General features: G+C 46.3%; 1 protein-coding gene across 2 annotated transcripts in view; it reads left to right on the top strand.

Annotated features, from left to right (window-relative positions):
- The first annotated feature begins 8,724 nt into the window (after nucleotides 1-8,724).
- Nucleotides 8,725-22,485, top strand: part of CACNG2 (calcium voltage-gated channel auxiliary subunit gamma 2) — a 52,501-nt gene continuing 38,740 nt past the window's right edge. The window contains exons 1-2 of one of the 2 annotated variants that reach the window (XM_005488565.3): nucleotides 8,725-8,866; nucleotides 9,411-9,556. In XM_005488565.3, the coding sequence (XP_005488622.1) occupies nucleotides 9,415-9,556 (142 nt within the window). In that variant the 5' untranslated portion in view covers nucleotides 8,725-8,866; nucleotides 9,411-9,414. Of the gene's footprint in view, nucleotides 9,557-22,485 lie in introns of both variants that reach the window. The other variant, XM_005488564.3, reaches the window with a different exon arrangement.

Here is a 22,485-nt window from a genome sequence, read left to right as displayed (position 1 = left end):
CACAGAGAGACCCAGTGGACCCAGAAATGTAAATGCCACTATGCTAGTGCAGACAGTTTCCTACCTGCTGAACTGCAATTTGTACCTGAGTGTTTGCAACCTGTGGACTGCCTATTTCAAGCATATCTGCTTGACTATTAGAAACTGTTTAAGATGGCAGCTCAGGTATTTATTTATCCTCCTTTCCCTTTCCTCTTGCCCTTTTCCTCACAGTGTACTCATAACAGAAAAGGAGACATGAAAAAGTAGTGCCCAGATTCACAAGCACCTTCTTATTTCTTCTGTCTTGTTTCACAGACACCAGTTTGCTTTGCTGCCTGACTTGATATCCCCTTCTTCCCTTTGACCATTTGTTTTCTTCTGTACTTTCCTCTGCTTTTTTTTTCTATCTACTTATTTTTCTCCTCCTTCAATTTTCTATAATTTTAAGTTTTTTATTGTCCCTATAACTCCATCCCCCTTTCTCCATTGTGTTCTGAACTAGGAGCCCTGTTTCTTTCCTTCTGCTCCTTTTCTCTCTCCCCGATTCCTCCATCTCCTTGTGTCTGTGCCTGTCTGCCTGCTTTCTCTCACTCACTGTCTGTCTCTCTTGAACTGGGTTGTGAATTCTGCTGGCATCAGAGTGGGACAAACTGTAAAACCGAGGTTCCCGGAGGGCCAGGTTGTGATAATTTTATTTTTACAATGTCCTTGGATGTGTAAAGGTGTTTGTTTGAGGGGGAGGAGCAGTGCATGTGCTCCATGTGGGAGAAGAGAGAGGAGTGCAGGCCAGAACAAATGAAGCTTATAACCAATATAGGTCAGCTGCAGAGAAGAGTCCCAATGGTCTGTGAAATAGAGAAGTGTTTTGTCATTTCAGACTGGCTAGTGGAAAGATGGCAAATGAATAGTTTTATCTAACAGACACAGGAAAAGGATCCTGTCAGAGAATGCAGTAGTGATGAGCATGGGAGGAGGACCAGCTCTGCGTAGGGGATTGCTCATCTCCCAGCCGCCCCCGTAACCCAGGGAAAAAACAGCCTTTCTCCTGCTCTGAGCTGCCTACTCCTGTGTGTGTTCCCATGTCTCTGCTATGGACTCGGAGCATGGCTGAGAGATGCTTCCCTGTGTCCTCTGCCAGACTAGCTCACTCTGTTAAAGAGCACAACAACTGAGCAAATAAATTAGAGAAGTACAAAGGAGAGCCATAATTCCACACTCGTGGAGGATGGGCTGGAGTGTTTGGTCAGCCTCTGCTGGGGTCAGCTGCCAAACACCCCATAGACATAGTGGCGGAGAGGCATCATCAAGGCCCTGAGTGTGGTCTGGTGGGGCTGTATGAACCAAGTGCCCTGCTGGAAATTGTTTTGCTCTGCAGTAGGCTTCTCACTTCCCATGATTTGCCACCATATAAATGAGGGCTGCTTTCTGATCATTCCCAGAAAATTTTAAAAGTGGTCAGTAGCTACAGTGAATGACTGAAAGTGTCAAATACTGATGAACCCACTATTTGGCCTTGGAATTTTTGATTTAATTTCTGTTAAGAAATTTGTTGGTTCGTGAGATCAAAACTATTATGTTAAATGACATTAAAACAGCAAAACAAAAATCTGTATATTCAGAGGTGTTTAGAGCCCCTCTAAATTCGACATGAGATGCTGACTCCTTAGCACAACTGAAAATCAAGACAGTTCCTCACTGTCTAAACATGGAGTTAGAAGCCTAAATAGACTTATGTGTTTTGCTTCCTTTTTTAAAGCAGGCCTTTATTCCCAAGGCAGAGAATGGGAATTCTCTTGACAATTTCTATCCATGGAATACTCTTTGATGCATCACCATAATGCTCCAGTCTAGCATCTTACTGGCTTAATCTGATGTGTTTAACCTACTTCCTCTATAGGAATTCACTTGAGGGATCCTAAACCATTACAATGGTAATGTGAAAACAAATCTTAGGAATTCATACAATACAAGAGCTCTGTGGTCACGATGTATCAGCTGACTTGCTCAGAAACAGTGTCTTAGGTGCTTTTACACCTCATGGGATGCCTCCCTGACTATGTGGGACTACAGAAGCAAATCCTTCTCACATTAAAATTGGTAGCCTGTTTCTGGCATCAGTGGGATATGCTGATTCTGAATTCTCTTAGAATGCCAACTCACTGAACTCCTGAATAGGTGCTGTGATATGTGCTGCTCTTGATTTGTCCCTCTGAAAATTCAGAGGGATGAAATAGCCTATCCTAGACACCAACCATTTCTCTTCCTTTTCTTGGGATGTTCCTTCAAGAATCCTTTTAACCCTGATATACCAATTGAGCATCAGATAAGTTAAATGTCCAATATTCCTGCCTCGATACCCTAAACTATCTGACAGAAGAAAAGCTTGGGATATCCTAAAGATGAAAGTTTGCATAGCTGTCCTGCAGTACTGTCTGTGTCAGTACCACCAGACCTAGGAGGCCAAGTCTGTCCATAGAGGAAGCCCCAGTGATACCTCTGTGGCTGCAGAGGTCTAGATGGCAAAAACTCAAATTCGGGCCAGATTGTGGCTTTAAATTATGATGCTGAAGAGATGCGGCTGCACAAGATCCTCTTGTCTGTCCCCATCTGTGCCCTTTACACTGAAAGGAAGACTGATATCCCAGGATATCGATCAGTGTCAACACAAACCATCCTCACTCTATGCCTCACCTTTACCTCAGCATTTATCATTGCACTGATGCTTCCAAGAAGATTCTGAAAGCCTTTAGAAAAAAGTAAGGCCTTTCTCTTTTTTGATTTATTAACTGATTACACTTTTTTTTTTTTCTTTAAGAACCAAACCACAGCCCATATACATTACCTCAGGGGAGTTTCATAAAGCTGTTTGTCAAGAAATGATGACTGCTTTTAATTTGGATTTTGGACTTTCTGAAATCCAGTCCTCTGACCAGGAGAAACCACCCATTCTATGAGAGACAAATCAGGAGTGATGGTCTAATCTAGTTACAGTTAGTAGATAAATGGACAAAGGCTTTACTGGCGGTAACATAGTTATTGGTGCCCATATTTCAGACACAAAGGGCAGTGAGTCCCATTGCCTCTCTGATCTGTTCTGGAGACTCTTCCCTGGGACTTAGGCCCTAGAGCAGATTCTGATTACAAAACCTGTGCCAAAAATTTTCACCAACTTTTTGTTCCCTGGAATATGCTTTGAGGGTTGGATGTATGTAGATGTCAGTGGGAACTGTCTGTGCCTGGCTTTGGATATGAATGGGAACTAAAAAGAGAATTTCCATTAAGGATCTAGGGATACAGCAAAGGTGAAACAATGACTGTATGCTTGTGAATAAGTGGATCTCAAGCTGGATTTCTATGGCATATGGTTAAGGCAGGGGTAAGGGAGTGTAGAGACATGTATTTATTTATACTCAAGATAGTCCAACATGAAGGTAGCTGGGATTATAGATTAAGTGTAGAAAAATGTGTGTTCTGGGGAGGATAAGTATGAGGCACAGCATCTGAGTGGAGAAGAGTGTCTTCAGTTTAGCATACTTATGTAAATACACAGGGATAGACGGGCTGGTGGGAGGGGGAATGTTCTCACAACTTATATTCTCTGCTAGTCATATTCAGTTTGTGTGTGTGTGTGTATATATATATATATATATATATATATCCATATGCATATATGCTCACTGAGAGTGCTTTACCAAATACTAGAATTCCAGCTAGGATGACTTGTTAGCAGCCTGCCCTCTGTTAGAGCTAATGGGTTGCAGGTATTGATTTTTTTTTTTATTTCTATTGATTAGGAGGCTGCTGTACATACAAACCTTAGCATAGCATGGAAAGAGAAAGGGAGGCAAAACAGTTCACACTGCAGCAACTCATCATGGTGGAAAATTCATCCTGTATCTCAGTCTTCTCCAACTATCTCTTGTGAGTAGAGAAGGAACACATTCCTTTTTTGCAGAAATCAACCCTCAGGGCTCATGAGAGGACACGCTTTGTTTCCCAACCGTCTTCAAATATACCACTCAATGGAAGAAAAGGTGTGTAAGAAAAAGGGGAAAAGGAGTCTCACATGGAAAGCATAGGAGTTGTAGCTTCAAGACTAAATCTGAAACACTTATCTTGGGGTACCCAATTCATTCATAGCAGCATGCAGATCCCACTAAAATCAGCACAAACACCTTCACTTTGGCGTGCTTTTTGAACACATTCTGGATTTTCCAATGCCTCTGCAAACTAATGAACATGTTACTTTGTAGGAGTGTTGTGAGGCTAAACGAACCATTTGTACAAGATTTATCTTGGAAGAGGACATAAGTGAGAAACTGAGGGACTTCTGTATGGCAGCATTAGAATCTCATACTTGGTGCCTACCAGAGTCCACTCCTGCCTATCATAAGATCTTTTTAAGGCACTCCCAGGGCAGAACCCGTCCATTTTGCATGGAAATCTGCTCATTTAAATTGATAGACCTCCATATCCTGTATCTCCCTTCTTCTTTAATTTTTGGTAACAGGATTACACTAGAGATTACTTTGCTGTGGTATTGATTGTCTGATGTTTAAACTATGTTGTTGATCTTCAAGTTACATGAACCTGAAGATAAGAAGAGAGGCCCAGGGAGGCTTTTTCCATCTGTATTTATCTCCCTATGTCTATCATCTCCATCTCTAGCTCCTTCACCTGCAGGTCTCTGGCAAAACCCACAAATCTTTCCATAGCTTTCTAGTTTGTTGAACTGGGCTAAGAAAAGCACCAGTATGAAGATATGATGCGAATAATGTTTCTTAAGTGCTTTGAGACCCTCTGCCTTGGATGTCAATGATCACTGCTCTGATCACCCCATCTGCTTTTCTAACAATACAGATATGTGTCTTTTTTCTTCCCCAGTAGAATATATTATATTTTCATTCTCTTTATATGCCATATCTCATTTCTCTCTTCTCGGCCCCATTGGCTTCCAGTTCTATGATCATCACCCTAACCCCAGTTTATTTTTTCTAACATCTCCTCTGCTGGTGCATTTCCCTATTAACACCTCTGCTCTGCCTGCAAATGCAACTGCACCAACTCTATCTCTTTTACAGCTCATTGCAACAGCTCCTTCTCAGCTGGCCTCCCCAGGATGAAGATTCCTAGATCAAATTTTTATACACTATTGCTGTCTGATTTTATCCTATGTGCCAAAGAGCTCCACTGCAGCACTCAATCCACAAACACTATTCAGTCTCATTACCGTCCCACGGAGTTGCTTCCGACTTTGTGCCCTTCATCTCGCTTCCTGCATCTTTCTCGTGCCCCTTTTTTTCCTACAGCACTGCCCCTTCTCTCCACAAATAGCAGCACTCTTGGTTTGCCATTGGAAGCAGACTTCCTGTGGCTCCCTGTCTCATCAGCTTCTCATTTCAAGTAATTTAAAATGTAATTTAAAATCTCTCTATTTCCTCCAGACTATTAATTTCTCTCTCCTTACTCTTCTATAGATGTCATTCTGTGTTGCGCTATTCAGAAGATGCGACTGTTGTAAAAATCTGCCACAGTGATTTTATTCTATATTCTTGTTTTGTATTATAATTTTTAATGATTCTCTGTAGGAAAGAAGAAATCTCAGCACAGCATCTAACCACAGCACAAGCAGTCACACAGGACAGTCTGGCATTTGCATTGCCTTTGTTCCATTCTTCTCCTGTGGCATTTAGAACTGTAGAGGGATTATTGTGAATGGTCTAGGAGTATTTAAGTAGGGTAGTAGGAAGAGAATTATTTCTGGAAATTGGGAAGTGTGAGGCAGGAAGCCATGTTTAGTTCTGATCCTGCGATGCACTGAGCTCTCATAGGTCTGACTTCTGTTAGCCAGAGATTATAGAAATTGCCACCCTGCAAACATGGCCTTCTTACACTGGCAATTTCTTTGGAGAGAACATGGCCTTGTCTTGTTGCTGTAATACAGTGTTTGAGAGTACAGAGTAACTGAGAACCAGCTTTCCTTGGAAGTATGAGGTCCAGATTTCCAGAGTGGTTTTCTTGTCCACACATGAGATGTTTGTGCCTGCTGGATTTAAGTGCAAGAATAGCCAAATGAAGATTTTTCTTCTTCAGAATCTTTCAGACTCCTGGCCCAGGCTTTCTATCTTTCTTTGAAGAATGAGAAGATTTGAATATTGAGGTGGGGTTGGAAAGGAACAACCACTAACACAAAAACAAAATGCTCAGAGCTCCAAGAATTATTTATTCTTCCCTTATGCCTCCTTCTTCAAGGCCCCTTCCCTCTTTCAGGAGATATATAAGGGGAGGAGAGGTCCTTGGGTGATCTTCCCTAGCTTTCAAGCTAAGAGCCTCATGGAGCTTCCTCAGCACAGGCCATTCCTTATAGAGCCATAATCTCCCACCAGCTTAGGGGGGCTCTCCACATCCCTCTGCCTCCCAAATTCCTTTGCACCAAGGACAACAGTTCAGAGAGCCTGCCCACAAACTACCATCCCCCACATTCTTGCAGCAGGCTGTACTCAGAGTACTAAAAATGCAGAGTACAGCATGCACCTGCCCCCTTCTTCATCCCTGGCTGTTCAGCAGCTCCAGGGTACAGAAAGAGCCCCCGCAGCTCCAATGGCAGAGGGCAAGGCTAGGATTCCCCCAGATAAACTAGGTACTATGCTTGTCCACCAAGAAGATTTCAGTGATCTCAACCTGCACTGTCTTCTATGACCTCTCCCTTTTTCTGCCTTCCCTGGGGCCTCTTCTGCCTGCTGGTGGTGATTTGTATATGGCTGATGCTGGACACCATGAGTGCTTGCTGGTAAACACCTCTACCTCAGTCTCAGCTGTGAGGGCAGCCTGGATTGTGCCCTCCAAATGGGTGAAATGACCGTGGGCCTGTAGGGCAGCCAGTGGACCCCTGACTGCTTGCTATAGAGCCCTTAATGTCCATGACTCCTGGGCCAGATTGGCCTGGAAGGCCTGTCCCAGTCTGCACCCAGAGAGGGAGTAGGGAGAAGAGGTAACTGGAGTTAAGAAATTGCAGCATGGCTGAAGCTCTCCAACTGGTTCAACTTCCCAGCACCCCCTTCCCCCAGCGCTGCTCCCCCGCATAGAGCAGCAGTGAACCTCAAGCAGATCTCCTGGTCTAATTTTTCACTGAACAATGAATCTGATCAGAGAGAAACAAAATCGGTTGCATCAAGAATTAGATTATTTCTTTTCTTCATGATTGTTGCATTAATGAGCAGCTACATGTATAGAACCAGGAGGTGACTAATGTAATTAACCTGGTGTAATGATACTGCTGAGGAAGAGAGAGAGGATTATGACATACTTAGATGTCAGTATTGCACAATTTTGTATGTGTTCCCTGTACTATCAGGTTGTGTCTGACACAAAAAACTTAAGCAGTGATAGATTTCAGTCTGCATCCATTCAGCTCATGTGTCTTTCTGTGTAAAATGAGGATGTGATGTGAGGTGGATTGCTTTCCCAGGGTTGAGGGGGTGGAGGTATTCAATTTTAGTGGTGTCTTTCCTTAACAAAATGATACTAATTATCATAAATCGTCCTTTCTCATGAAGAATCTTCCCAAAATGTCTGCTTCTTGGAGCAGGCATTGGGATTTCAGTGAAATCTCCAAAGACAAAGTAAGAACACAGGGATCGACACAACGCTGGTCAGGGGGAGGCAGAGGGACGGAAAACGAGCAACACCAAGACATATGCAACTTGCAGCAAACCCGAGAAGAGTGAAGAGCAAGCACTTAAAAATCATAACAACAGCAATAAGAGCAGAAATACATGCTTATTTTTAAATTACCCTTCCACCTTACATTTCACCCGCCTCCCGGGGAGAGAAACGGCTGACTGAAGTTTTGTGCGGGTCTAACTGCGGTGTGCGGGTCGCACTCGCAGCTCCGGGTACCTAAGGCGGGGACGCGAAGGAGGCTGAGCTGGGGGGCGGCGGTGGGGGTGAAAGGCGATCGGCGAGGGAGAGACCCAGCGCCGTCTTCCCCAGGGCTCCGCGGCGGCCGCGGGGAAGCGACCCTTGCCGGAGCCGGCAGCGGCGGGCGAGGCGCAGGGCGGGGGCAGGCTGCCCCCCCGCCCCTCGCTGCCTGCCTGCTGCCTGTGCCTGCCCGCGCAGAGCGGAGCGGGGCGGAGGAGGAGGGAGGCTGCCGCCCGCGGATGCTGGGGCGCGGGCGGCGCGGGCAGGGCGGGCGGCGCGGGCAGGGAGCTGTCCTTCAGCACCGCGGGCCGCGGAGCGCTCCGCCCGCACCGCCGCCCGGGGAGCTGTCCTGCAGCACCGGCGGCCCGGGAGCGCTCCGCCCGCCCCGCCGCCCGGGGAGCTGTCCTGCAGCACCGCCGGCCAGCGCCGACACCGACACCGCCGCCGCCGCCGCTGCCGCTGCCGCTGCCGCGGGGGAGCCGTCCAGCGCCGCGCCGCCAACGCCGCCGCCGCCGCCGGCTTGATGCAGTAGCGGGGCCCGGGAGTCGCCGGGGGCCGCCGCGGGGCAGAGGGTGCCGCAGCCGGGCTCCGCTCCGCGACCCCCGCCCGGGAGGGGCGCCGCGCCTGTCCCCCTCCTCCCCCTCCCCAACCCCCCCTTCCAGGAGCCCCCCTCTCTCCTCGCCCACCTCCGCCGGGAGCGAGCGCCGCGGCTGTGCGGAAAAGCCATGGGAGGCAAGACCTCGGCACCTGTTCAGCTGAAATCAAGGGCTTACAGTATACTGGGCACTCTGGCTTGGTGGTAGGAGCAAGCAAAAGGAAGGAGAAGCAAGCAAGAAAAAGTGAGAGAGGATTGGAGCGACTGCCGCTGCCGGGAAAAAAAAAAAAATAAAAACCCAAGGAAGATAACTGAAAAGGAAAAGGATTTTCATGGCGCAGGCTGCAGAGCTAAGCAAGAAGACTGAAGGTTGCATCTCTGCTCTTACAGTCTCTAACTGTCTAGGTCCAGATAATGAGAGATTGTGTTGAGGATGCTGCTGCTGCTCCCCTGTTCACTGTGGAAGCCATCTCCAAATTAGCCATTACATATGGAAACTGGAGACCAGAATTTTAGAAAAAGGGATTAAGGCGTCTCATTTTGGGGGGGGTTCTCTCTTTATTTGTTTGGTTTTTCTTGGTTCTTTTCTCTCTTCTTTTTTTCTTTTTCCTTTTTCCTTTTTTTATATTTCAACCAGAACGTTTCCGATTTAAAAGGCAAGCCTCTTCCCGTGTGGTCTTTCTAATTTACACTCTTTTCCGTGGGCTTTCTTACCTCCCTTTTTTGATATCTATCTCTCTCTCTCTATACCTATTATATTATTAGTCGGAATTATTATTCTTTTATTTTATTAAACACACACACCCCAAGAATCAGAAGGCGGTTGGGTATTTGTATAATGAAGAATTATGGGGCTCTTTGACAGAGGTGTTCAGATGCTTTTAACCACCGTTGGTGCTTTCGCTGCCTTCAGCCTGATGACCATAGCTGTGGGGACCGACTACTGGCTTTACTCCAGAGGGGTTTGCAAGACTAAAACTGTCAGTGAGAACGAAACCAGCAAAAAGAACGAGGAAGTCATGACCCATTCTGGATTATGGAGAACCTGCTGCCTAGAAGGTATTTGATTCTGGACCTCCACACCCCCCCCCTCACCCCTTCCTCTCCCACCACCCCACGTTTCTCCCTCCTCCCCCCAATAAATCCCTCCACATTCCACCATTTTCTCACTTCATTCCTTTCACGGTGGATTGAGAGTGGTGGGCTCAGTTACTCAGAGCACAGAGGCAAGAAGACAGGCAAAACATTCACTGTTCTGTTCCCTTCTCCTTCTTCTTTCCCACCCTCCCCACTCCCACCTTCTCCAAAAATTCACTTCCTCCCTCCAGCTAGAATAATGTGTGTGTTACAAAACCACCGAGAGATCCTTTCAAAAAGCAACTGTGCAGTCTGCCTGTCTTCAGCTTGTTTGTATTGCCTGGGTAAGCCAAAATGCTGTGTTATTGCCGTGCTCCGACTGCAACCAGAGAGTGAAATAATTGCTCTCTTTGCACAAGGCTTATTTGCAAAGACAAGACTGTGAGTGAGGGGCAATGTGGGGAGGAGGTGATTGCAAAGCACTTTGGATGCAATTTAGTGTACTTTAGGAAGGAAAAAGAGAGAAAGGAAAGCAACCGTGCTACATCCAAAATGTCTCATACAGAATGATACCAGTCATCTCAAACAGAGTTCAGAGCATTTTGTAATGTCTGTAGGCAACCACATCTCACTGGGCTGGATGCAGAGAGGTCTAGTTTGCTGCTGATTGGTTTGGTTTGGGGCTGGGGTTTTTCCCCAGTTCGTTTGTTGTTGGGAGGTGGGTTTTGTTTGGCGTTTGTTTTGGGGTTTTTGGGTTTTTTTTTAAGGTTTATGGTAAAGGCTTAAAATAAACAAGTCTCTGAATGGAGAAATCAGCTGAAGCCTGATGTGGTGAAACTGAACAGCAACTCAGTGACATGTCTGATGACAGAAGAGACACCACTGCAGCCAACTTCTGGAATCAGACGTTCTAAAGGGAGAGGGAAAGAAAAGAGGGGCCAGTGATTCGCTTTTAAATATGTGTTGCTGAGTACTGCTATTGGCGTACATATGGGCTGGGGAGGTGGTCTCCAGCCTGTGCTGGAGGGAGAGGGGCAAGCGATGTAAATGCACGGTTTGTGTTACACACGTAGTGAGGAGAGAGTGAGAGAACAGGAGCGCATATTAGAGCCCGTTGTGAAAGCCCTGTTTGTGAATCAGCTCCCAGCTGGACAGTGGGCTGCTGGGGTTCATGGGCATGCAGGGATAAGATCGGTGCCTGCCGGTGTCCACTGGAGCTGGGTGTGCCTGGAGCTCCCTGTCGGGAGAGAACAGCAAGTGGATACCGCAGAAATTATTTTCTTAACCCGGCACTGGGAGATGGAAGGCAGGGGGAAGAGGGAAATAAACTATGTATGTTTTGATGTCTCTCACCAAAGAAAGCTAAAGGTGCTGTTTGGAAATGGTTGTGTCCAGGAAGAAGCATGAATTTCCCCCCCGTTCTTGGTGCAAATGGTTGAGTGATGGCTGGACATGTTTTGAATAGCTAAGTGACTTCATTGAGCGATGGTCTATTTGACGCATACTGCATTTAGTGCCCTTTGTCAACCCAAACTGCTGCCTTTTAACATATCCTGCAGAGGAGCTCTATGCTGAATACTATATGCTGTATCCACGCCAGAAAATCAATAGCAGTAAATTAATGGGGGATGTTTTAAACACACTTGCTCACACACACGCACAGATTTCCTGCAAATAGATAAATACATAGAGGTATATATTAATAAAAAATGAAAAGCCTTTCACACAGATATTCATTACAATCAGGGAAGGAGACATCTCCTTAATTAAAAATTAATGGGAGAGAGGGAAAAAAAAAGCCCAAATGCAAAGCCATGCAGGGAAGAGAGGCTGGGCTGCAGGGATGAACTCCCTTCCTGAGCCGTGTCCCCAAGCTGGAGGGTGGAGAGAGGCTGGGGTTGTGGTAGAAGGTATGAGGACCCCAGCCCGGAGAGGCAGTGAATTCAGATCATGTCTATCTGCCCACAGAGCCGTACCCAGAGGGACGCGGTCTGAGGGGGAGGAGGAAGGGGCGGGTGAGGTTTGTCAGATTGGAGGAGCTCGGGGCTCCTTCTCCTTTACATCTGACAGGACCCCACAGGCACTGTTGAGAAGTGGCTTGCATGGCAAAAGAATGTGCCAGGATGCTTCCAATTAAAAGCTTTGAAGTGCCCCCAGCCCCCACAATGTTGTGCTGCCAGCCCAGGTTCCCTGCCCTCCCTGCTGATGCTCTCCACTGGGCTAAAACCCTCACAGCCCTGCATGAACGGCATGAAATTCTGCCTGAGCACAGGGTGGCTCTGGCAGGGTGCTCTCACTCACCCCACACACGTGAGGGTCGGGCTGGCCCAATCCCTCAGGCCCCCAATGCTGGGCAGCAGCAGCAAGTGGGGTAGGAGGGTGCATTGCACCACAGGGGAGCTGAGCCCAGCTCTGAGTGCCATGCCTGAGGGCACAGGTTGCACTAAAACTTGGATAAAGACTTGGTTTCAAGAGCATCTCAGCAGAAGGCAAAACCATCCCCATGGGCACGCGCTGAGCAGGCCCTGAGCATGGATTTGCCTCGTGAGGTGGCACAGCATAGGTTTGGCACTGGCACTACTGGGATGCCTCTGCTTGGTTTCCTGCAGCCCCACAGCCTGCATGGGGTGGTGGCTGGCACTCCCTTGGTCCCAGGACAGCACAGCCAAATATCCCCACCAGCCCCTGGATGGCAGGGCTCTTACTGTCATGTCTGATCAACTTAGTCAGGGGATATCTTCTTTCTTGTCATAAGGAATCAGAACTGTGTCCCTGGTTGATTTCCTCTCCCTGGTGAAAGCTTCCTGCTGGTGAACAGGAGAGAGAAGGATGCAGCAAAGGCTCCTTTCCCCCATGATACATAGAGTGGGTAGATTTATGGAGGAAAGAGCTTCATCTCAGGAGGCTGTAAAAAGGACAAAAACCTTGGTCTGTGCACAGCCTCCCCATGATGTGGCAGAGGCACATGATAAAGGATGTGGGGCAGGCACTCTTCTCCCTGGGGTAGATGTCAGGGCAGGCCTGTAGGGTGAGGGAGGTAGTGAAGAGGAGGGCAGGAGGCTTTGTAACAAGAAAATAATCAAAGGAGGAGTTCAGACTGCCATCTGCTACTGGTAGGAAGCCTCTGATAATGTTGCCTTCATTTCTGGAAACGTGGAGGAATGCTGGCATTAGTCAACACTGTAGGCTGTCAGAGATGGTGGACACCTCATGTTCAAGTTATCATACTAAATTGTCTTTTCTCTTCTTGGCCAAGAGATCCAGTAGCAAAAATGGCTGTGAGTACTTATCTTGGGTTCTATGCACAGATACATTGTTGTCAGAATTGCAAGCTCCTCTTGGAGAATTTCATTCCCAGGCTTTCAATTTTTGGGTTTCCCTGTCTTTAGTCATTCTATTCCCTACAATGGACTTTCAGTCAGCACTTTCAGATCTTTGTATTACTTCAAAGAAGAGTGTAATTTGGGAATTTGGGAAGTTCTTCCTCTATTGGGATTTTTTTCCCCCCTTTCTTGTGTCCTACAGTGAGCCCCTGCTCTATGGTGGGACTCAAGCAGACAGGTGGTGTCAGTTCACATTACTGCAGATCATGCTTCTGATTTTTTTCCCTAATCTTCCTCCAGATGATTCTCTCTTAGACTTTGGGGTTGTCCAAATGTGTCTCTGGGCCATTCAAAAGTCTCTGCCCTTCAAGAAAAATGGTTTTTCTCCACCCTTTAGCTGTATAGGCACAAAACACACACGAGCACTGAACAATTGAGATCTGCAAGCTCATGCCCCACATGGATGCTGCACCTCTTACAACTTCGAAATGGCTGCAGATATTCCAGCCTAATTCCTTCTTGGCACTGAATGTTTAAAACCGCTTTTTATTATGAGTGATGCCCTGTCTAATTCTTTCATTAGCTCCTGTAGATCTCCTACAGGATCTCAAAAAGTGAGGGACGATGCCTTATCAGGGTCTTATGAAGCAAGGAAATGAAATGTATTTCGTATCTGTAGGTTATTGGTTTTGTCATGTTGTCATTATTATTAAGAAACGGATAGGTCTGGGAGGCTTTTGTACTGAGAAGGCGGGAGAGAAGAGTCCAGGGCAGGCAGGCATGAGTGATGCACATGGGGTTAGACATCCCTGTAGATCTGACTGGTGTGAAGGCAAGTAATTGAATGGATGTTGGTGGAGAAAATAATTCCTGCCTAGAGACCCTTCCCAAGGAGAATTAATGAGCTGATCTGTTCCCTTTTCAGCTTGTTATATCTGAACAGTGCATGAGAGCTAAGTGCAGATCCAGTGTTTGCAAAAATGAAGAGCTGACAGCAAAGTGAGGCAGGGCATAGGCAGTGGACAAGCTTCTGCCAGACGATTCTGGCGCTGCGTCGCTTCCTCTCACTGCCTTCTCCCACTGGTGTTTGTTCCTGGTGCACCTCTTTCCTTTCATATCCATTTTATATGCAGGTTTTTTTCCCTGTTTTCCTTCTTACCTTTCATGATTTTATTTCTTTCAGCTGTTGTTTCCTGTCAGTGTCCCTAGTTTTGCTCTCAGAATTGCCTGCCGTCCTACTTCCGAGGATCCATAAATCTACAAAGGGTCGTTTCCTTTCATCCTTGCTGACCTAATCCAGGGCCTTATCTGAAAATTCAGTGTGTGTAGCAGTAGATTAAATCAGGGTCTCCATGTGTTCACAGTTCAGGACCAGGAGCATCCTAGCCCAGCCGTGAGATGCGGCAGAAGGAAATGACCAGGCACAGAGCTGATTGTTGTTGGCATTACATCTGACAGGGAAAAAAGGATTCAAAGCTGGACAGGCCTTGGGTGAAGAAGAAGAAGAAGATAAAGGATTTTAAAAAGTGGGGTGGCAGATGGTGAGGAAGAATTACTCAGGATCCCAGACTTGGGTGGGTTTGGTTCTCCTCTCAGCTTAAATTCACACCTGACTGAAGTCACAGAGAAGACAGGGATGTGAGGGGTTGAGACCTGCAAGCTCAGCTCCTTTGTAAGATCTGACAAAGAAATGCTGTTCCTCACTAGTGAGTTGCAAGAACAGACTTCTAAATTGCTTTTAAATTATGAATATTCCTGCTGACAAAGAGGAATGGGTTAATACTGTCCTGAAATGCACCAGAAATTGCCTTGCTGAAAAGAGTGAGAGTGAAATGCAGTGGGAGGGACATGGAGATTCAGTGTGGCAGCAATAATGTATAAAGAAATTACACAGAGATAGAACAAATGTCTCTTTGCCAGGGAGACCAGGAGCTATTCCTATCTAACGTTTCACTTTTAACCCATCCCTTTCCCCGTGCAGCCCTCTGAGCCCCCATCTCACTTGGTTGCAGTTTGGTATGATCTAAGCAAGAGTTTTGGGGGAGGAGAACCACTGAGGTTTGACAGCAGAATCTCCATATTTATTTAATTTAAAAGCAGTAGCGAGGCGGTTGCCGGGGGGAGCAGGGAACATTTCAGGCTCTCAGATGGCTCTGCCCCCTGCCCCTGTTTTAAGAGCAGATTCCCAATCAAGCATACCCGGTTTATCCCAGGGGGAGCCCTCGCTGCTCCATTCTGCGCTGCTTCTCCCTTCCATATCGCACTCGTTGTCAGGGGATGTGCTGCTGCCTTCCTTTCACGGGCACGAAACCTTCCCCCTTGCAGGAGGCTCTCAAGGAGAGAAGGGGGCTGCTGCTGGAGGAATGGCTTACAGCAGGGTTCCTGCTTCATGTCCTCCCTGCTCAGCCCCAGTCCAAGGCAGCAGCCACCCCATTAGGCAGCCTCTGCTTAGGCATATGCAGAATGCAGTGTAAATACAATACACCTAAAAGTTATTTTTCCCTTCCCTATATAACCCCAGCTTTTCCTCACCCTCCATCTTTGACTCATTCTATCCATCTCCATTTCAATTTGTTCTCATTTCCCTCCCCTGTTTTTCCTCTTTATTTTTCCCTTTCATCTTTATGTCTCTTCTGTGCTTTCTCTCAAAAGCTTCTTCTTCATTATTTCTCCCTGTTTGTCTCCAAGTTCTCTGAGGCCCATCCCCCTTGCTCTGTTACATTATCCTATCTTATCTTATATTATCCTATCCTCTGTTATATTATCTTGTCCTTGCTCCTCTCCGTCCCCTTTGCTGCTGCTGTCTATCCATTTCTCTATCCTCTTTCCTCTTCTCCCTGCCATCATTTCCCCCTGTCTTTCATATAGTCATTCCCTCCAGCTAAAGGACCCCATTCTTTTGGAGCTGTGCTGCCTGTGTGCTCTAAATAAACACTTTTCCATCCTCTTTCTGGCTGTCCCCCTCCTCCTTTCTCCAGCCAGTGCCCCCTCCTCAAAGCAGTGTATGACACCGGTTGCTGTCACTGTCTCCTCTTACTCGCAGCCCAGCTACCTCTGAGGGGGCTGAAACCCGACCCCCTCCCTCTGCTCCCTTCATTGCTCACTGCCTGTGGTCAGTCCAAGCTCCCTCCACTTTGCTGCCTCCAACCTCCCATGGCCAGAGGGCTCACTGGCAGCTCAGCTGATGAGCTGGCTCATCTGCGTGCAGCCAGCAACTGGGCTGGAAGGAGCTCATGGCAGCCCTAAATGCCCTCCCTGGCAACCCTCAGACATGGATCAGGCCAGGATCCAAATGGAAAATAAGGGTCTCTCAAGCCATAACCCTGGGGCAGTTGTTGTGCACTACAGTGAAGGATCTCTGGTTGTCAGGGAGAAGAGTCTCAGCGAGCAGTCGTCCTTTTCGAACTGTTTTCAGGGGAATTATTTTCTCTGAGATTCTCAGGAATACCTAAGGTGGGGAGGTGAATGGGGCTGGGGGCTCCAAGCCCCATGGTTGTCTGAATGAACCTACGTGAGGAGGGGCAGAGGGTATCACTGGCTGGTGAGAAAAGGGGGACTGTGTGCCATGCAGGGCTCTACATGAACCGTGGTGACTCACTGGGTGCCAGAAACGGGGACATTGCTGTTAATGGTCTAATGCAGCACATGGCTGCAGACAGAAAACCCCCCACCACCAGCAAGTCCCCGAGCATAAGGAGTGAAGCAAAGGGGACAGCAAGAGTGCAGAAGCAAAGGTTATTCAAGGGTGGGATGTTGCAAAGTCAGAATAGGGTTCATAAAAGGGGGACAGGGACAAGGAAGAGTAGGAAGGTTGTGTATGAAGGCTAGGCATGTTTGCCTGGAAAAAGAGGTAAACGAGAGGGAAAGTGATTGGATTGTGTTGAATAATGAATGGACTAGAGAAGGTGGATCAGTAGCTCTTGATTTCCCCATTTTGTAACACACAGACAAGAGGACCTGACATGAGTCACAGGAGACCCAGTTAAAGCTTTCTCATTTGATGCATATCAGGGCTGTGGAGCTCACTGCCACTGGAGCTCTCACGGCCAAGATTTTAACAACATTTAGCAAGCAAGTGGGCATTTACGACAGAGTTCACGAAAATTAAGCGTCCTCCTAATGGATGTGAACAGCATTTTGGGTGTTTTGTAATTCAGCAATTAAGCCAGTCGCCATAAAAAACTAGGATAACATTTCACAAGGGCAGTCTATCCCCTATCCGACTGCCATGTGGTTCTTGCCTCTTCCCTGAAACATTTGTCAGGGATTAAACAGAGCTCAGATTTACTTAGTCTGGCATTTCTTTTGTTTCTAGATGCTATGCTGTGCAGTTGCAATGTAAGATGCAAACTAGGCCTGCATTTCTGCTGGTGTCAATGACTGCCCTAATTTGACAAATTAACAGTAAGTTTAGGTATTTCTATCATATTTTGCTAAAAAAGATCTGGGATAGAGAGCAATTAAGAGCATATGGAATTAAGTGGAGTCCTGTTTCTTCACACCCCAGGGTATAAAGTAAGTAGCTGGCAATGAAGGTGCTATATATGTGCAAAGAATTATTATTGTTGAAGTCCCTGCTTCCCAGAAAGCAATAGGCTTTGGGTCTCTTTGATGCTATCACAACGAAATTAGAAACAAGGGTGTCTCTTTCCTCTTGTATCTGTGGAAATGATGACTGCACTGGCATGCAATGACGTACAGCATGGTAGTGTTTCTGTGCACAAGAGATGGAGGCCAATTCTCCCCTCGCTGCTCTGATGTGACCTCGGGGACTCGGACGGAGCCACACTGCTTACGCTGCCCGTGCAGGCAAGGGGAGAGCGAGGCTGAGCAAGGGCTGTGCGTGCTTCCAGCATCCGTGCCCCCAAGGTCACCGCGTGTCCCCGCTCCGCCAGTGACGTACCCAACCAACCAGGGGCTAAATTCACTTCTAGTGTGAGTGGGTGAGACAGCCCCAAAGGTAATGAGATTCTGCATTTACTTATGCCAGCTGTTCACCAAGTCCAGCAGTTCCTTCTTTAACATCATCTTTCACCCTCATTAGGAAAATTCGATTTGCCTGCTCCTCCTGTGGGGCAAAAATTATCATACACATTCCTCACCTTGGATGGGTGAGTGTGTAAAATGGCAGAGGTGATTGTGAACTTGCTGGCATTCACATTTCTCTTTCTCTTCTTTCTGCATTTCTATCTTTATGTGAATCTCTCTTTTTTATTGACAGCTTTCTGTCTCCCAGACCTGTTTATTCTCCTTGTGTTACAGAAAAGCTCTCCCATAAAATTCCAAGCTAATCAATCAGAGTTTTCATATTAAGCCCTGCAGGACAGGTGAAATCCACTTCTGTTTCTGTGGCACAGGCGACTAAAGTATTTATACTAGCTTCCTGTCAAATCTATAACTCCCCAGAGAAGCATATGGACTTTATGCTGCATTTCCTATTCCCCCAGAGCATATACTCCTATCTTCTAGCTGTGAAAAACAGAAAATGAGGATGGTATACAAAAACTTGAGAATGCAATGTCATCCTATTCATGGGTAGGGATTTTTCTGATGTGTGTTTTTGCTAGAAGCAAACACCTATAAATTTCTGATTTAGCTTGTTGTATAAAGAATACATTCTGTCAAATAAAGAATAACACTATCCACCTCCGTTCCTTGGATTTTCTATCCCTTTCTGATTTTTCTCTTCCTATTTCTCAGTTTTCATTCTCCTTCTGAACATGATATTTTTTTTTAGTGCTGGTTTTATTTTTCTCCTCCCACTCCTTCATAACAACATTTCATTCTTAAATTTGCTATCACTCAGGGAACTTCTCTCTTTCTTCAGGTCTTGTATATATCACCAGTGTAGCTGTAGTGAGATGGATAATGCTTGAACACTGAATATTTCCCAAGTTTATGGTTGTGTTCATTTAGTATCACAGATCACTGTGAATCAAACGACTTTTCCTTCAACCCTATTTGCTGACTTCTGCAACCTTACTGTGACCTGTCCATTGTAAACAGTAAATTTCTGAGAACCTGTTCCTGAAGCTTCATCTCTTCCTGAGGATGTTGCATAATATTTTTCTTTCTTAGTTCAATTTTTTTTTCACCTTTGGTTTTCATTTTTCTTCACCTTTGGTTTTCAGTTTTCTTCATTATCTTCATCATTCTTCTTCAGAATTCGCTGTTTCTTCATCTTTTCCCTTTTTTCCACATCATCTCTCATGTGTGGATCTTTCTCCCACAGTCCTAACCCTTGATGATGTTTCCCCTCTTCCCTTTACATTTCTAGCCCATAGTCCTCCTGGGTAGGAGGAGGACTTAATCCCATCCCATCCAGCCTCTTTGGAAAGGTGGTGGAAAAGGATTCACAACTAAGTCTGTTCAAATGTGCATGTGTGCACATGTGCACACGTGCATCTCCTTTCAGATATGATTGGTATGAAAGATTGGCGCTCGAGATGAAGTGGTTTGATTTTGACTTTTGCCTTTCAGGCAGCCATGAGGAGCCATTCCCAAATGTAGATACCCCCAGAATTGCCTTCAGGGTACAGGGTCTCAAGGGACCAACCTTCAGGAATTTCTGCTGCTTTGTTTTAGATTCAAGCATTGTCCTTTTCCTTAGGCTGAGGGTCATGGATTTTTGAAGGGCAGTGGCAGAACCATGAAAGAAGGCATTTTTCTCTTGCTCATTTTTGAGTGAGGAGTGAATGAACTGTGATAAATATTTTTCTGTATATAACTAGAGCTGTCTCAAAGAAGTGGCAGAGGAAACAGATGGCAGAGGCCCTTTATAGGCAGCTGCTGTTGTCTCTTAAGGTGTCACCATCGCAAGAAAAGTGGTTGTAATTGGGGAGCTTCAAGATCTGAAAGGACTGAAAGGACTTGAGCAGAAAAGAATGTCATCCTGCCTGAAGGCAGGGGGGAGGAGGACAGAAATCAAATATTCAGAGACAAAAAGTACAGGAAATGGGTTGGAGCCACTATGAAGTTTTAGTGAATTTCACAACCACAGGATGGATGGTTTCCCTGTGTTTGGGAATTCCTAATTGGTCACAGACAGTAGGAACATTTTAAGCAGGGTGAAGAGCTGTTTTAGTTTATTTTGGGGACAGCAAGAGGGGCCAGTGTCCAGTGGAAACAATTGAGTGAGAGACTGAGATCCCCACTGCACTGTGGAAATGCAGTTGGGCAGGAGTGAGGAAAGGTCCAGGAATAGCTATCTCCAGGCTCCTTTCTCCTCCAATTACTTCCAAGCACTACTGCAGTGCATGCTTTTGGTATGGGGGATGCTACAGTTTGGTGTAGAAGCTTCTGTCCCAGATATTCCTCAAAATGCCTGCCTGGAGCCCTATGATCTCAGTGTATGCAGCACAGAGAGAAATTGTAAGTTGACCTGTGAAATAACAGAAGTGGAGACATGTAGCTGCTCCCTAAAAAATAACCAGGCTTTGGTTCCTTCATATCTTCCAGGCTTGGGGGGAATTGGACAATGGACTAGACCTCTAAGACTTCCAAACATGGAGTTGTTTTAATCTTTCCTGCTGCCCATGTGTCTCCAAAAGTAGGAGCCATGTATTTCTTTCAAGGAAGAGAAAATACACAGAAAAAGTTCAATAGGAGAATTTGGGAGGAAGCCTGGGAGGATGATAGGGTCTCTCATGAAATGCAAGCGTTTGGGGCAACACAGCAGCTGTGAACAGGCTTGCTGCTGGAGATAATTGGAGCTCAACATTGCACAGTGTCCTTTAGCTGAGGATTCCATTGGAACTGTACTCAATAGCCTCAAAGGGAACAACTGCCAAGAGCAGAGCAGAGCAGTGCAGCTGCTTTGCTGTTGGGAAAGGGAGCAAAAGAGAAAATAATATGTCTACCCTGCTGAGTGAACTGCAATGCAAACAGCAGCACAGCACAGAAAAATGCATGGGACTGACAATTTTTCTAAATTTTGGGTGAGCACCTAATCATTGCACAACTCTTTCTCAATCATTGTTCCGTTCTTCCCCTCTTCATCCATCACTTTGTCCATCTGTTCACAGGAAATCATAACTCAGAAAGGACAAGAATGACTTTCCAGGAATTAATTCCAGGGGCTGTCTAAGATCACAGGAGAAAGGTGTTTTTCTGTGTGCTGCATCATTACAGCTTGGCCCACATTTACAGGAACAGTGAGGGGAAAAGCATTCAGAGCAAAGCAAGACTGTGAGAAAGAGCATTGTGACAATATAAAGGCACCAGGACCAGGAAGGACTTTTATTCTTCTGCAGAAACTGAAGGGATGGGTTGTGTCTGGGAATAAACCAACTCAGATGTGGAGGAAAGCGTCTCTGCATGGTGGAAATGGAGGGACATTTGGGGCTGGAAAAGTCTGTGACAGCTGGAAAGCACGGCTGGCCAGAAGGAAACATTAGGCAAGAGAGGACCCAGGACTTGGCCACAGCATGACAAGGGAAGGTGGTAATAGGAATGCAGTGTGCTGGAAGGAGATAATTGAGATACATGGTCTGAAAGAGGAAAATGAGTCAGAAGAAATCCTGGGACTCAGAGGTAGGAGAGGTTTGAATTGCTGAGAGAAGCAGGAGTATCAGATAGGGCTGGATGGATGGAGAGACAGACCTCCTCATCCATCTTTGAATTGTGGAATGGGATGGATTTTCACCTGCTGATGCCAACATTTAGCACCACTAACAGCGCTCTCTCTCACTCCTTCCTGCCCCAGTCTGTGGGAGAAAGGGTTCAGATGTAGAAAGACTGGGCAGGATCAATCATACAGACCAACCAGTCTTGGACCTCCAGCAATTTGGAAAGTGTGACCAGTGGTTTTGACTCTATACAGTGAAGTTTGAAAAAGGAAAGAAGAAACAAACTAGTTGGAGCATGACATTTTAGACTTGACTTGGTGATGCCAGGAAAGGCAGGCACGGCCACCTCATATGCTGAGGCTCTGTGCTGGTCTCACACTGGAAGCACATGAATTTGTCCTCCTTCTCGAGTCTTTGGGTACAGTTTTCATGGCAAAGAACCCATGTCTTGGCTAGGTTATCTTTGGTAAAGCACAGGAACTAACACTTAATGCTCTTCTCTGGCTGCTGTTCTTTGGTGGAGATTTTCTGAGAATTTTACCTTTTCTTGCCATTGTGCCATTGCAGCTGCACAAAAAGTGCTTCACATAGGGTGGAAACACCTTTATGCTAGACACTGTGCACACACAAAACTGTTGTCCCTACATCAAAGAAGTGACACTCTAAGATGACAAATGACATGTGAAAGGCAGCAAAGCAGAAGACAGCAAAAGTGTACAACTTGTTTCTGTGTTGTTGCTTTTGACATCACTAAGAGGGTTCTAGACCTAGAATTGACTTCATCTCCTTCTCCCAGGCAGAATGCAGAACAGACCCTGCCTGCCCAACACCGGGCAGTGCCAGGAGGAGATTCCCAAATAACTCTAAGCAAGCTAGCTTAGGTATTTCAAGTTCGAATGGCCACTCAAGCATGCTGCCCTGCACAGGCAAATTAGCTATGCATCTGAGAGTTGTCAGGATGCAGTGTTTACTCAGGTGTGCAGATTCCAAAACCCATGCAAGGTCACATTCCATTGTGCCA

This window comes from Zonotrichia albicollis, chromosome 4 (assembly GCF_047830755.1).
Source record: "Zonotrichia albicollis isolate bZonAlb1 chromosome 4, bZonAlb1.hap1, whole genome shotgun sequence".
In the NCBI taxonomy this organism is placed as follows: Eukaryota; Metazoa; Chordata; class Aves; order Passeriformes; family Passerellidae; genus Zonotrichia; species Zonotrichia albicollis.
The sequence above is the reverse complement of the archived record's forward strand: the minus strand, read 5'-3'. Positions and strand labels throughout refer to the sequence as shown.